The following is a 16,979-nucleotide window of genomic DNA, read 5'->3' as shown; positions in this document are numbered from 1 at the left end:
AAATTAAAAGCTCGTTTTGGTTTATGACAACCATATCATAAGTTGCATGGACCAATATTGTGTCTATGAGAACTATAATACATTGTTAGGTCAACCATAACTTACGTAGTTGGAAGAATTATAAAAATATGGTTGGATCCAAAAATGACTATAAATTATAGTGTGATTGTGGTAACTGCAACTATTTTTTTTTCTCTGTGTACCGTTGCTGCAAGATTGCAGCAGCGTTGCAGCAACATTTCGCAGTGTTTAGGCAATGTTGCAATCTTGCGATATATTATTGCTGCAATGTTGCTGAAATCTTGCTGTGCTGTATGGGGATTTACAACGCGATTCGCAACGCGATTCAACAGCGCGGATGCCAATCAGGGCTGAATTTCGTGAAATATTGTAGCGCGACGAGCTATTTTCGGCATTTACTCACGATATCAGTCGTTCCTGCCACACGCCTATAAATCATCAAGTCGATAAATCATTACGCACGCGTATCTCCTTAATTAAAGATAGCAAAACGATTCGCGCCGATCCATTCGACGCTAATTAACTGATTACTCGCGGGACGTGCACTCGAGTACGTGTATCGGCCACACGCGACAAATATAAATAATGAATATATAAATATTAATGCAGCTTACTCTGGTTCAAGTATAATTACCGTGCGATATCGAGGGGAGCGTATACACTTGCGCTTTTCCCGCGCATTTCTGTTACTCCTGCCGCGGATCTACGAAACGAACAGGAAATTACGGAAGAGTGTAAGAAGGCGCAGTCGAACCAGTCTATGATACCGCGAATCGAAGTCGGTATATGAGCACGCAATTTATCTTGATTAATGGCTCGTCTAAATTTACATTTTACACTAATGAAATGACCGACAGTGTTCGCGAGCTCATTACATCCGTTTGGAATTACAAACGATATATTTTCGATCAACTTCAAATCTCGATGTCGTAGAGCAATTATATGCCACGTTTCTATTTTTTACAGGATAAATACAGGGATTTCTTTCGACAACGGATCGATGGCTCAACCCTTGAAAAAATTTACTTTAAATGAAATTAAAGTTTTTAAAAGGAATCTTTCAAATCTAATAATTACTTAATGAAGTTCAAAGTTTACTTCGGAAATTTGGAAGTAATTTTGGACACTTAAAGCAATTTTTAGATAGCCAAGCCTGTCCAAGTTCCCGCTAGAGGGCCGCGCGATATAGCACTATCTCGCAAGAAGAAAACCGCACGCGGTATTATAAATTATATCACGTACCTTTCGCAATTCTTAGTTTTCATTTAAATTCTTAAAGTAAGTTTTAAGTTTACCTTAAATAAGAGTTTAAAATGTCCAAATTTACTTTTCATATTTCTTATTTTTCTAAAGTAAAATTTGTAAGTTTTCTAAGGTATGTTTTCCCAAGGGAACTACTGGCGATTCGTTCAGATCTCATTTTAAAACAATTAAGAATTATCTTAGAATTTAACATATTTTGTCTCCCTATTTACGATGCTTTATTACGTATGAGATCTATTTTCAAACTATGAAGCCAAGATAAAATTCATTACGCCGCAAATAATCTCACTTTTTCATTTTGAGAACTATATGACACAATAATTTATAGAGATACAGCGTTACACATACTTGTTTAGTATCATATCTCACATAATCTAGAATCCTGATATCAATACACGAAAATTGTACCACGTTTCCGTTATCGGATAAAGATAAAGATACACGAAGAAAATTTTCTCTTAACATTTACTCTGAAAATCATGTACTCGAGACAACGTGGCATTTTGAAAAACTTTATGAGAATTTTGTAAAATTTTACCTTACATTTTACCATTAAAATGTGTACTAACAATAAGTACAATTACTAGTAAAATGTATAATAAAATTTCAAGAAACTCTTATAAAGTTGTTGAAAACGCCATGTTGTCCTACGAGTACATGATTTTCAGGATAAATTTTAAGAAAAAAATTCTCTCCGTGTGCAGAATTATTCTCGATAACAAATCGATGGTTCACCTTTTATACGAACGCCAGGAATAAACTTTTTAGCTCTGCAGTGCTCGGGCGACAAGAAGAACCGTCTGAAACATCCTGGAATAAATAATTAATGGATAACATTAAAAGTTAGGCTACGAGCTATCATTCTTTCAAACTACCAACAGTAGCTAGAAGTGGGCGCTAAGGCGATGCCGAAAATGTAAACAAGGTCCAGTCTCGAGACGAGAGAGGAAAACAAACGAGCCTATTCCTGGAAAAACAGACCGTTACGAAAAAGACGGAGGAAGATGAGATTTACGATATTCGACGAGAGCGAACGTTCGTCCCGCGGGACAAACCTTCCGTCATCGCGCGACAATTGCAGAATACATTTTGTTTCGCCTGTTCCTCGTAGCTACCACTCCCTGCATTTCTCATCTCTCCTTCTCTCCTAACACAGATTTTATATTAAGCCGAAAATATAAGGGCCTGAACAGAATGGCTGTCTTGTATTCTTAAGTCACGAGACAGTTATTGTGCGTTACTTTAAGACAAAGATTTAAAGCACAAAACATTGTCTTAAGAGTACACAAGACAGCCATTCTGCTGTTCAACGAGAAACATTGTTTTATACAGGCAAATCGATATGCTCAAAATTATTTGTCGAGAATGCACGGTTGTGCAAAATATAATATACAGTTTATCAACACGCACACATTTTTTTAAACGTGTTTATTGGCTATAAAATAAAATGTTTCTAGACGCAAAGAAAAATAGAGCGAACAAGCGGATCTTTAGATGAAATAAGTTCGCGTCAATTGCCGATGGGATCGCGAAAGCTCTCTTTCTCCCTTGTTTGTTTTACACGGTTTATCAAATTAACATGCAAACCGTACGGTTATTATTGCCTCTGTAATCTTGCGGTCATTAAAACCAACAACAAAACTCCACAAATTTATATGCAAACGATATTACGCCAATAAAATCCCATTAGCATTTGCATTACGTGCGTATCACGATGGTGCGCATAAATTCGGTCATGCGCGAGAAACACGAAATTGACATGTTGATATCAGTCACAGAACAATCGTGCGGTGCTATCGAGTAGGGGTGAGAGGGTGAGAAATAGAGTATCTAACAAATATGAAAAGAATAGGGAAATATCGCGTTGTCAAGAGGTACGTGTCATTTGCAGATACGGAGAACAATAGGCAACGTTTCGAGTTTCGATGCGACTCTGATCAGCCAAATCGGCCATTAACTTATCCAATGATCCCCATAGTGTCTCGTCAACCTCCCAGAAAACATTTTGCGCGCAAACATCTGGCATTATGACGACGCACTTTGATAGAATTTTGCTTGCGTTGTTGAGCCATTTTTGTACGTGAGCTGTTAGATATTTGCGCGCAAAATTGTACGTTAATACATAAGCCATTTGCGTGCAAAGGCACAGACTAAACAGATCTTACGGACAAAACTCAGGCAAATCTCATACCATGCGTAAGACAAGCAAAATTTGCGCGCAAAAATTGTTATCTGGGCTGCACAAATTTCTCAGATTAGATGGTGCATTTGGCAAAAAGGTTCAGGCGTCCCGAGAGCGGCCTTTCCGCGGAGGCTTCCAATTTTGGCTTTCAAGCCTTCGCGGCTGCTGTCTAGATTACGCACTCTTTAGTCACAAATTTCACTGTAAACAATTCTATAACTCGAGTTAATCCGAGGTCAGTCAATCTCGAGTGCGAGAAGAGAGATACTGTATCTTCAGGCTCTCCATTTTCGCCGGAGAAGCATTTAGGCGAACAGAGGGGTCAGAGGGGCCGGCTTCGAGGTCCATTCGCGTCGCGGTCGTCACAAGTCACGAGAGAACGACCGATGATTCTCGACGCTGGCGCCACCTCTTGGCGTCGTCGACGGCCGTTCGCGGCGCGAGAATCGCGCCGCTGGCGCCATCTGTGTGGGCGGAGTCCGGTACTCGCTCGGGGTGGGCGCCGGTCAACATCCTCTCGCGCGCGAATTCAGGCGCTATCGCAGACCGTCGTCGTCGCCGTGGTACCCGCGCGCGCCCGCCGTCGTCGTTGTCGTCGCGGGACAGAGGGACATTGGCAGCACTGACGATGCTCCTTTCCAGATGGTATCTCCGGTGATTAATACGCGACTAGCGTGCATACCACAGAGAGGAGGAGCTTTTTAAACGGCCCGTCTCGCGCAGCGTGTGAAATGAGCATTCCCTGAGTCGCGGTAAGTGGCGAGACTTACGGAACGCGGTTCCTCCTGTTCTCATTCTCTCTCGCTCTCTCGCTTCCTTTCTCGCTCAGGTCGCTCCGGAGCCGTCGTTGTCGTCGTCGTCTCTCGCGATTGTTTACCGCGAGAGGCAACGCCGATCTCTCTCTCCCTCTCTCTCCTTCTCTCTTTCTCTCTCTCTCGGCTCGAAGATACCCTCGTCGATTAACGTCTTCTCGGCCGACGATCTATCCAGAGCCGTCGCGCGACCGCAGATCGCGCTCTCCGCACGCATTTCTCGCACGGCCACGCGATCGTTAGGGCGGCCTGCCGCTTATTTATATCGCTCCCCTTTCTCCCTCTTTCTCTCTCTCTCTCTTCCTTTGTCGTCGGAAATTCGCCCAGGAGTCCGCGGGACTCCTGCTGGAGAATGACCTATGAGTAAGGTGAACGTCACGCACGCGCCTGGCTTCGCTAAGCACATGTAGTAATTGCGGGTGACTAATGCCCGACGATTATATGATTGCGTTGAGTAGGAGACGGCACTAGGCTGTCGCTTAATAAGCTAAACAGCTCGAAGACTATTACTGCTGAATACTCTCCTCTCATTAAGCCGCGTTGGCTTGTACGTTTCACGATGCGTTTTCCTCGTAGACGTGTGTTTGTGTCGCGAAAGCTGGCATTCTGTAGATTAAAATAGTGGAGACGAAAGGTAGAAGCAAGGGAAGAAATTGCGCGAGGGTTGCAAAACTTCTTTTCCTGTCGTACGCAAAGGATAATTGTCGATTAGAGCTTTCACTGCACTGCCCCTTGTGTTTATTGATGTGCTTTGGAGATAACTTGAGATAAAGTTGATCGATAGGTGTCCTTCTTTAAAGGCTGGTCTACAATACATGGAGTAAGCTGGAGTAAGGAGTAGGCGTAAGGAAATAAATCCATTTTATTTCTTACTCCTACTTCAGCTCTTAGGCTTACTCTCGGTGAATCAAAATGCCATGATTGATGGCATTTTGATTCACCGGGAGTAAGCCTAAGAGCTAAAGTAGGAGTAAGAAATAAAATGGATTTATTTCCTTACTCCTACTCCTTACTCCAGCTTACTCCAGCTTACTCCATGTATTGTAGACCAGCCTTAAGAAATTGTTTTCTTTATTCGACGAATGGTACAAAAACTCGAGTAAAATTTACCAGTTGAGTATATTTAGTTTCATTTCGTATCTTTTCCATTTTTCAAAAACTTTACGCCTCCTGCTTGTACCGTTGCAACATGCAGACAAGTTTATTTCGAAGCATCTAATTTATTATGCTACTTGTCGGGTGACCTGATTAAACTGTTTGACCTGATAAACAGTGCAGTCTTTTCTCTTTAATAACGAATTAACAGAGTTAGTCGCGCTCAGCCTGTCTTTATTTTAACATTAAGCATATCTCGATAAACATAAATACATTTTTAAAGTTTTTACATCACTTTATCTTATCTCTTTGATAAGATTTCTACAAGAAATTAATTTCTTTGATAAGCAAAGAGATCAGATTGGTATGGAAAGATATGTATGTATAATATATTATATCACAGTCCCTTTATTATTGGCAGACAATCCAAAAAGTGATTAGAAAGAAATAATACGAGCACTAACTTGCGTTAAGAAACCACATCATGACGGAGTACAAGCTCGTGGTAGTTGGGGCTGGAGGTGTTGGAAAATCAGCACTTACCATCCAGCTGATACAGAATCATTTTGTCGACGAGTATGACCCTACCATTGAAGACTCATATCGAAAACAAGTAAGCATATACCAAATTTCATGACAGCTCACAAAAATTCGTTGTTTTACACTAAATTATTGTTGGATCCAATTGACAATGGATATATTTCAATAATACGGAAACGTAGAGGATTTAAAATTGTATCGTAGCCTTGCGTCTTTTTCTCATTTCATCAAATTATCCTAACGTGTTGTTAAACAGGTGGTGATCGATGGTGAAACGTGCCTTCTAGATATATTAGATACAGCTGGACAAGAGGAATATAGTGCAATGAGAGATCAGTATATGAGAACGGGGGAGGGATTCTTGTTAGTGTTTGCCGTGAACTCGGCGAAAAGTTTTGAGGTGAGCACGTGGATAATTTCATTTGATATACAGTTTTCAAATGACTGCACTGCACGTTTGACGTTACAGGACATTGGGACGTATAGGGAACAAATTAAAAGAGTGAAGGATGCGGAAGAAGTACCGATGGTGCTAGTGGGAAATAAATGCGATCTTCAACAGTCTTGGGCGGTAAATATGACTCAAGCGAGAGAAGTCGCGCGACAATACGGCGTGCCATTTGTGGAAACTTCTGCGAAAACGAGAATGGGTGTGGACGATGCATTTTATACCTTGGTGAGCAAACACTCCCCCCCCCCTCTCTCTCTCTCTCTCTGTGTAGCTCCATAGTGTTATAAAGGACCACGCACACAAACATTGGAAATCTGGGCACTGGTCAAATTTCTCCAAACTTTGGGATTTTTTAGCTTATGACCCCCCGATCAAAAGTCCTTATGGGCCCGAACCTTCAGGAAGTCATGGAAAAGAGTTATGGGGTATGGAAGTCGACAGAATATAAGTAATCGAGTATACACGTTTTTACCCTTGAAATGTCTCGAATTCGAGGGGATCTATTAAGATAACTAATGGGACAAAACTTCTTGAACTTGGAGAGGACTATCTGATAGTCTGGCCCAATCTTGGCTATAAAGTCTAACTAGGGTCCGGTAGGGTCCAGTAAGGGCCGAGCCAGGTTTTTATGATGGAAACCTGGATTCCCATTAGTTATCTTAATAGATTCCCTCGAATTCGAGACATTTCAAAGGTAAAACCGTGTATACTCGATTACTTATATTCCGTCGACTTGCATACCCCATAACTCTTTTCCATGACTTCCTGGAGGTTCGGGCCCATAAGGACTTTTGATCGGGGGGTCATAAGCTAAAATATCCCAAAGTTTGGAGAAATTTGACTAGTGCCCAGATTTCCAATGTTTGTGTGCGTGGTCCTTTCAATTAACGTCATAACACTCGTAATACCCGTATATCGAAAATTCTTGTGCGTAATATCAAATTTTCGTAACCACGTCTGAAATAACTTGGCGAAAAGTATCAAGTAATAAAGTTACGTGGCGCATTTCAGGTCAGAGAAATACGGAAAGATAAAGAGCGCACAGGTAAACCACCTGGCAGTAGTGGGCACAAGAAACGCCGATGCCGTATTTTATAAGTCTTTGGATAACACCAATATATACTTTTACTCGACTACTACAACGCAGAAATAGGATATAAAAAGCCTTACATTATGTTGACAGTGCACAAAACATTTACAGCTTATTCGATAGAAATATTGTAATGAATTACAAGCACAATTTTTTCTATACATTGAGAGAGAAGAACAAATTACCTAATAGTACATTTTTACTAATGGGCTTATGTTGCATATAGGAAAAGTTTACTTGGCAGCTTGCCATGCAATTCCATTACTGAAGCGTCTTAACCCTTGATTGAATAAAAGAAAGATAATGATTTTTTTTAATTACATATATTTGAATACGTTGGCACAAAAAGACATTGAATTATATATATATGCTTATATATAAATGCAAAATTACAGTTCGTAAATATTACACCAAATACACTGATATTTATATGGACGAGTGTTGGGTCGTGTCGTCTCTATAATATGCAGAAAATTTATTACAAGAGATGGAGATAATGAAACATGTGGCATGAAATGTGACATGTATATATCACAAGTGTTTACTTTATATCTTATAAATATTTAGTTGATATATTATGCTATATCAATCACGTGTCGCACTAATGGATTTTAATCAAACAGCAATATTATATCTTAGTAAAATAAAATTTTATCGATATACGAATTATTTTATAACTTGTGAATTAAGTTTTGTATTATTGCCATTTTGTACATGAAATACTTGCCAAGAAACTAAAATTATCATTCTAAAGAAGAAAAAAAAGTTCTGAATCACAGAAAGGATATCACAAACTTAATTCATTATGTGCTGTGATTAGATATTCTTAAGTACATAAAGTTAGTTAAGTGTACTGTGATTAAGTCTGCAATTTTTAAGTAGGACTTAATTTGGTAGTTATATAATATAGGAGAAGAAAGGAAGAGTACACGACATAACTGTATTCTCTATTTAAGCAATTCGTTCTTTTTTTGTACCATTTGGATATAGATATAATCAGACGAGCATTGTATAACTATATACCAAAATAAACTTGCATGCCGATTAAATTTGGAGACAGGAGAACATCGCTTTCCTGTATTAAGTTTTCGTGCTACTAACATATTATTAACCAAAGGCTTAATATGTAACTATACATTTATTACATAGAGATAGTAAATTTATCATAAGAAAGCTATATTTCTGCTAATATATGTTTATAAATTTATCTTTCTCTACAGTTTATATGAGAGTTTATGAGGTATACTTAAAACTACTATCATCTCTTCTCTCCTAAATTTTAAGAAGAAGCGTAAGCTAGATACTGTTATTAAGAATTAAGATAGTAACAATATCTTACGTTTCTACTTTACTAATCATTTACTACTTCACTATAACATAGCATACGTTCATACAAATATAATAGAATAAATGTATATGTACATATGTATAATTTATTCTATTATACTTTTATAAATATATACATATATATAATAAATCATGATTTATCACGATATACTCATAGTCGAATAAAATTATTATAAATGATGAACATAACATGGTACTCAAGTGAATTGAGTATTTTTTTCTGACAATAAAATAATTTCGATACAATGAATTTATCTTTCAATCAACGTACAACGTAAAATATTGACGACTAGATTCTACAATATATGTTGGAAGAGCAATCAAGGGTTAAATCCTTCAAACAATGCAAACGATACAATTTCCAGTCTCTAATGCGCGTACATGTAGTATTTTCTAATATTAATGTTTTCAACTAAAGTGAAAATGTATGTGTATATATAAATATACACGGAATAGATATCATTTTTTTACATAATTCAATTTCATAATAAAACTTTATATAAAACCTGTTTGTTACAATGCATTCACTTGTCGAATGCTTGCCTATGAAATCGTTATAGCTCCATAACGTAATAGCATCCATGCTATTTTACTTTTCTAATAACTATTAAAGTCTTCATACTCGTTAATAATTTTTTTTAACAACAATTCGTCATTGACAAAAGTTCTTTAGATAGGAATAAGTCATACATCAATAATATCATTCAAATAATATCATATTCACGTTTCAGCTATTATAATCGAAATTCGTAGATGACGAAAATTTTATGTAAAATTTGATCAATGTCAATTTTGCCTGTATTTGTTCAAGTTCTTCAAATGTATTAAAATACATATATAAACTTGTATTTAATATATCTCATCTTATCCAATAAATACGATATCAAAATGTTCACAAAAAGGTTATATCTGTTTTTCGAAATATACTAATATAAATAATACACTGCTTATTTTATTGACCTTAATTGCATATCACACATTCAATTGCACAAATTAATTCTATTTAAAAATTTGATTAAGTCAAATTTGATAACGCTCCAACACTTTTCGGGCAATGGGCTTAGAGTTACTAAAAACGTCGAAATATTTCGATTGAAGTTGCATTTATTTTCGAGCACCTAAGTAAATATAAAATTGTTATACGTCTATATAATTCTGTATGTATCTATATCACTGTCATGTTACTGTCACTATAATATTTATATGTATATAAACTAACTTCTAATTACATATGAAATAGTAAATGTAGGCTTGAGTGTATACAGTAATATATATGGCACGTCAGTCTGTACGTTTAATTACTTAATCGTAATTATTGAATACTACTATACGTATTCCGTCATTGAATTTTATAAATCATTTTATTGTGTTTGGCATTGTTCATGGCTGATGGCTCTAGCACTACCGTATCATTTCCATATACTTCTGCTTATGTTTGCTTAACATTTCAGTCACCGTTACCAGCTGTTTAATCGTCGGCTGCAAGCAACAAATGTAATTTTTTTATGCACAAGCATCCTACATCTTCGTAACTATAGATTAGTGACATACCTGTGTCTTTGAAAGAACCTGAAGTTCCTTCAGATGTGAAACGCAGATATGATGCAACGTCGCTAAATCTCTTGCAGTGTCGGACACGCTTTTGTTTCTTGGATCCGTAGTTTCTGATGGCTCTGGTTTCTCAGCAACATTCTGCATATTTAATTGTATAAGTTAAATACAATATTTTATCGTAATTTATTTCGAAAATTGCATTAAATGATATATTAAACAATTTTTTTGTTCACAAACAAATGTGATACATAATATTGAAATAAATTTAAGATATACACTTACAGACAGCTGATCAAGGAACACTACCATTCGTTCTTTATTTTTCAGTATGAATGGATTTACAACTTCCATGTACGGTTCTTTTCCACCAAATTCGACTAAATTAGCCAAATTTTGTAGACATTTTGCCACCATGACTAATGATCTGTAAAAGTTAAACAATTATAGCATAACAAATAGAAAATATTCAAAACGTTATATGTTATACGAATTTCAATTTACGTGATTTTAATTCAAGTAATAATTTTTGAAATTCACATTTAAATAATATCATACCTCGCAGCAGATGGAGACGGTGGCTCAGCTATTAGATTAAACGATCTAGGATTTAATATGGCAGGGCAGAGAAGGCGTAGAAATATGAATCCGCTGACAACTCGAGTTCTGACTAGTCTTTCGTGTGGCCACTTAGCAACGACTGCTCTTTGCAAGCACCCGCAAATGTATCTGAGAGTTCTCGGACAAGCATCGGGACTCGTGAAGATACTTAATGTAACTTCATCCAGCACCTAAGATGAGAAAATATTACGCAATAATATTTTTGCGAACATCGCTAATTATATTAATAAGCATTGTAACACTGCAAAGGAAATAATACTTGTAACAAAAATTCAGCATTATTGCATGCATCTTCTGGGGAATCCATTTTCGTTGGATTCAATTCGCAGCTCTGTTTGCTTTCGATTAGTTTCACGATCGTATCACGCAAAGCAGCTTTTAAAAACGAAGTACAAACAGATTTCATATATAAATCCATTAAAGTCGTAGTAAGACTGGCAGCTCTAAACAGAGTTGGGGTTTCATCTTCTTTCTCAACCTAATTGAAATACATTTTATATTAATTATAATTTTATATGCTTAATAATATCTTTTTGACTAAATTTTAAATCGGTTCTTTTTAAGATATAAATAAAGTACAAAAACGTAAACGCCATTTAGGACTTGGCATATTTTTTGCTTGTATACCAAATTACAACTCACTTCAGCTTGATTTAATGATCGCAGAAGCTCAGCTTCCTTTCTTTCATGCCTAAAAATCAATAATGTCAGGCTCAACATGTACCTATAATTAAACGATTATTATAGGACAATTATTTATACCTAAAGATTCTAAGAAGACTATTTGCCAAGGGTACTCTGTCTAAATGGCATACGTCCGCTAATGCCTTAACAACATGTAGTTCTGGATCTAATAATAATTGCTGAAGAGGGCTATATTCCTCAGGAGGCATAGCTAAATCATGTCTGTATCTGTAATATAGTTATCTTTATTGTGTAAGACGTTTATAGTCAGAAATATATATATATATATATATATATATATATATATAATTAAGATATTTTTATATATTCCACATTGTATTATAGATTAGCCAACATTCTTAATCTTTACCGTATGCGTAAACGCAACGCGCCCCATTCTCCGATTGGAGTCACTCCTGATAACGGATACCACTCGTCCATTTCTTCTCCGTTAGTCAAACTCGCTAATTCAACCGTTAGATCTGCAACCTCTGTGTCTTTGCTGCGTTTACCCTTGTTGTACAAAGTGAGCGAAAAGGACATAACATCTGGAGGTACATCCCTGTCAGAAAAATTAATAAATATAGTAGGATTCGTATTTGAGACTCTAGTCCACATAAGGTTTCGCATACGTACTCTAGAATGAATTCTTCATCCCAGAGCGGATGTAATCCTGTTTTAACCTTTGTGCGAGCGACTTTAACATTATTTAAAGCCACTATAATAAACGGACTCGGAACTAGCTTATACGGAAGCCTATGTGCGTCTAAGATATGCAGATGCAATGAACGTAATTCACGGAGACGGGCGACTTTCGGAGCACGGGTGAGTTGTGATACACATAATGGTTTCAAGGCATTAATCCAGTCTAACGCGTTTTCGGAATTCGGGGCAGCCAGGTAAGTTATGGTGGCCAGACACGGTAAAGCACGTTCAACTAATTGGAAACAATGAGGCCTATCAAACACACTTTCGTGGACCTAAAAAGACACTTTGGTAACTCATCTCATGTTTACTCTATGGCGTTATTCCCTTCGTTCGCTAATAAGACATAGCACATCATGCATGTTATCACAATTATTTTTATGTTATTCAATTTTTCCTCAGATTTTGGTATGTTAATACTGACTTTATCATACATTGTTTAATGTTGTACACATTCCTCACCTGGTATAAATAAGCGCAACTTAAGTCAATGAGACCTTTTGGCTTGGTCCTTTTGGGATTGTCGTATAGATAGAGATGCGTGTCGGTAGCATCCACCAATAAGACAAAATACAATGCTTTCCATTTTTTGTTTTTCTCCGATTTTTTTTCCAAATATCCCTGCATTTTGATCCCCTTGTTCTTCTTCGCTCCTGATTGCTCTCGACATTCTCGCAAAGTCGCATATATTTTCTCGGCGTGTTGAACCTCTCTGTTTACCCTGACGCTGCCATCAGGTTCGGTTACCATTGCTTGAACCAAAGTATGCCCCTCCACAATTTGTTCCTTTCGGTATCTGTGATGCAAAGGTACAGCAAGGTAAAATAAGAATATCAAAGATACTGCCTTTTGCAGGAAATAAAAATAAAACTATACCTATTAATTACAGCGTCAAGACATTCAAACGTTCTACCTCCCATAAGATACCGCACTCCTTTTTTCTCGATTCTGAATCTCTGTATTTGGTTGTTTATATGGAAGAAAAGTGAGTAATCTCCTGGACTATTGTCCGATGGTCTGACCTGGGTGTATAGAAAACGTGGTTTAGCTTTGTCACTTTAAAACTTTTCGCTTATACTTGGCGCGAGACACTACCGTGTCTCATGATATTAAGATATTATGATATTAAGAAGAAGAAAAACAAATCAACGAGAAAATGTATAACAGTATTTAAAATGCGAGAGAATCATCATTTTCTTACTAGGAAACTTCCAGGTCCTGCTTTTACTAGCATGTCAACTGCCTCACTTTTAGTGACATTGGGATGAAACCAAGAAAACACTGTGTTAGGATCTATGGAATCATCAAGATCCTCCACCAATTCCCGAAATATTAAACCCTGTTCGCCAGTTCTGTGGGCAGTGACCCACAACCACCCATCGCCCATATCATTGTGCACAAAAAATATATCCCCCTTTTGAAAGCTCAGTTCGTCAGTATCCGGCATTTTTGTATATGGCAGTATTGCGACGATTCGTTTCTTATCGTTCACTGGCTCCGGGGGTGGCGTCGGATGTATAAGTCTTTCTCTCTTTAAGAGATCCGAACAATGAGTATAATACGCAACTAGATCTGAGAGACTGTTAAATTGACGACCACCTACAACATTATTACAGTTTAGGAATTGAATATTCAACAAAATCTTTTTGTAAAATGATACAAACGTAGAAAGTTTTATGTACATGTCACTTAATAAACATATTCGAATCATCTCTTGCAAATATATTAATCTAAGATTTCGTTTGACCTGCATCACTTTCAAATGTTGTACATTAAATCTTTTGAAATATTATCTTAAAATGTTTCAAATCATATACATAGAACAATTACTGTATTATACATTTAACATGGTATATCCTGAGCATGACCAACATTTTTTAAATAGAGTAATGGAATAAGGCCAGTACATTTACGAGCAACTAATCGATTACATTAGATTAAAATAATTAGTTATAAAGAGTCATTGGTTTACAGTGTTACAAAGAAGATTACGTATAAAGATAAAAGAAACGCATTATTTTTAATCCTAAATGAATAGTTAAACATAGATAAAATTGTTAAAAATATATAAAATGTAAAAACCTAAACAAATAGTTAAACATTTTTTAAATTTTATTATCTCAATTTCTACCAATGTAATAATCTCCACAGACAGCTGTGATTCGGAAATGATTTATTCCAGTCCTTCCCAGATAAGACAAGACGTAACTTCCAGGCTTTCTGTCGCTTTCGCGAACTAAATAACTGCCCATTTTACTCGCATCCCACAGTCTTTCTTCTGCCGTAAATCTATCTAATCGACCGTGATACCACCTGCAAAAGATCACGCGCGTCTATATTATTTTAATTTTCCAGTCAAAAAATAACTTGTATATCTTACAATCAATATCCAACTCTTTCTCATAAGTATTATACATTTGTGAAAAATTAAATGGAATAAAATCTCACTGATTCTCCGGCGGTGCTGTTAACAGAGTGGCGTTCGCGCCGTCAGGTTCTTCTGCATCTTGTATATCGTCTGGTATATTCTCGAGAAAGGGATCAAATTCGTTTTCCGCGTTCAACGATTCGTTTTGACCACCATCCTCACTCCCTGTACTAGGAGATCCACCCTTGCTGCTATGCTCCAGCTAAAAGCACAATGAAACAAACTTTCCGTTCACCTAGCGTTTCAATTCTTTCCATGTATAGAATATGGCAAAACACAATTGTGAATACTTTCGGTTTCTAATAACTTTCTTAATATATCAATCATCTAACATGTATTTTTACATGCTTTCTCTTTGCCACTTAGTTTTAACAATCGTTTAAGCCAGGAAAGAGCTTATTGATCAACTTCTGAAGAAGTTCTCTCTAAACTTATCTTAGTGTATCATTAGTTTATGTTTCCTTGTAGCTTCTAATTTAAGTAGTTTCAGAAACAATTTATCAGGACTTTTGTAGATCTTGAAAATATCTTCTTTCAATCATAATTTCAAAACAAAATAAACATGTTTCCATACAATGAAAAACTTAAGATTTCGTATCATTACAAGCGTCGCAAAGCAGTGGAATTCAAGTGTGAGACAGAAAGAGATTTAAAAAGAGATCGTCAATTTAAAAAAAAAACGACGACTTCTAAAGGTTCTCCAGATGCAGCCTTCCGAAAGACGAAACCAGTATGACCGAAAGGAGACACTTGTGTAATTTAAAAATGACAAATATGCATGAATTATCTCGATAGCGCGAAAAATAAAGTAATACGCTAAAACAGAAATTAAAAGCGATCTTAACCGCGTTTTGTCACTGCTGTCGACGATCTGACTCGTTTCGACATCGTCATCGACTAGTATCACCGAGCAATGTCCCAACGCGGCTCGCAAAGTCGCGAATAATCCAGAACGAAAGCGTGCCTTTCGCTCGAACACAGCGTGCATGCCTAATCGAAGGAGTGGAGAGGCTCGTCGGGCGATAACGGTGAACACAGGAGATAAGGCCCGGCGAGTGCCCTCCATACGAAAGTACAGCCGCGAGAGAACGTAGAGGCGCCGAAATATTAAATGAGGGGCGTGAGATAACTGGCGCGTCGCGCCAGCCACTGTTCGCGGCTCCGCTCGCCGACGGAGCGAGGCGACGTCGAACAGTGAGCGACGCGCGTCGTCCGCTCTCGCGACACGCACAACGTACCTTGGCATTGTTGGACACGCTGGGCCCACCACGCACGAACTCCGCCATCCTGTCGTCTCTCTCTCTCTCTCTCTCTCTTTTCCTCTGTTTCTCGCGTGCACGCGACTCACGGAGCACCCCGGACCGATCGGTCGAACGGCATGCGTCGTCCTCGCGACAACGGTACACTCACGTCGCGATTATATTTACAAATACGTTACAAGACAGAACTCGTATCAGTACAGAATGTATTGACGTTTCCCGGTAGCCATTTTACTTTCCACACGCGCCGACCGCGATGCACGGCGACAGCGAGAAGGGCCGTCCTCGGTAGCGACGAGCGATATCGATAACGCAGCGACAAAGGTACGGGAAATTCATACGCGACACCGACTCTTCGACGAACTATTATCCCGATGCCCGGTGATGTCGATAAGAGTGGTGTTATCGATAGAGTAAATCAATGGTATCAAGACCCAGATAACAATGTACTTCCACGGAACTAGTATGGTGAGCGTATGTCGTACTAAACGTATCAGTACCGTAGCTACCACGTACGTGCGTACTGTAGGCATACGTTATTAGTACACCGTATTGGTACGCGGTACGACTACCGTAGCGCCACTGTGTGGTTGATGTAGAGTTATTATTGTACGCTGTACTCTCACAGTACCAATAGAATACTAGAACAAGATTGCATTTTCGTACCAGTTTCTCTCCTCTTTTTTCTTTTTCTTATCCCTTTCTTACATTATTATTAAAGGTTATACATTAAAAAACAGTTATTTTAAATGTAATTAAATTTGAATTTATTTATTTAAACGTTTATGTATGATATAATACATAATAATTTAGAAAAACGCTTATACACGCAAGTTTGGTGCATCGAAATGCACGTTGTCAATAAATTCTAATACACATTTAAAAAGATCGATATGTAAAAATATCGAGCTTTTTAAATGAAATCTGAGA

At 37.5% G+C, this 16,979-nt stretch overlaps 2 protein-coding genes across 2 annotated transcripts; one reads left to right on the top strand and one right to left on the bottom strand.

Annotated features, from left to right (window-relative positions):
- Positions 1-4,067: 4,067 nt before the first annotated feature.
- On the top strand, positions 4,068-9,702 carry LOC105558129 (GTPase HRas). Its single transcript, XM_012005654.1, has 5 exons — positions 4,068-4,218; positions 5,795-5,986; positions 6,170-6,313; positions 6,383-6,589; positions 7,376-9,702. The coding sequence occupies exons 2-5, from the start codon at positions 5,858-5,860 to the stop codon at positions 7,460-7,462; spliced, it is 567 nt and encodes a 188-aa protein (XP_011861044.1). The 5' UTR covers positions 4,068-4,218; positions 5,795-5,857; the 3' UTR covers positions 7,463-9,702.
- Positions 9,703-9,887: 185 nt separating this feature from the next.
- LOC105558130 (ras GTPase-activating protein 1) lies at positions 9,888-16,334 on the bottom strand. The gene is made up of 15 exons (XM_012005655.1): positions 16,029-16,334; positions 14,811-14,992; positions 14,494-14,675; positions 13,564-13,961; positions 13,239-13,384; positions 12,825-13,158; positions 12,294-12,637; positions 12,028-12,219; positions 11,736-11,885; positions 11,616-11,664; positions 11,233-11,451; positions 10,911-11,143; positions 10,638-10,779; positions 10,353-10,493; positions 9,888-10,280 (listed from the first exon to the last, which is right to left on the bottom strand). Exons 1-15 carry the CDS (start codon positions 16,074-16,076, stop codon positions 10,203-10,205), a joined length of 2,838 nt encoding a protein of 945 aa, XP_011861045.1. The 5' UTR covers positions 16,077-16,334; the 3' UTR covers positions 9,888-10,202.
- Positions 16,335-16,979: the final 645 nt, after the last annotated feature.

This window comes from Vollenhovia emeryi, unplaced genomic scaffold (genome assembly GCF_000949405.1).
Source record: "Vollenhovia emeryi isolate VEMERY1.0 unplaced genomic scaffold, V.emery_V1.0 DF939377.1, whole genome shotgun sequence".
In the NCBI taxonomy this organism is placed as follows: Eukaryota; Metazoa; Arthropoda; class Insecta; order Hymenoptera; family Formicidae; genus Vollenhovia; species Vollenhovia emeryi.
Note: the sequence above shows the minus strand (reverse complement) of the source record. Positions and strands in the feature narration are given on the sequence as shown.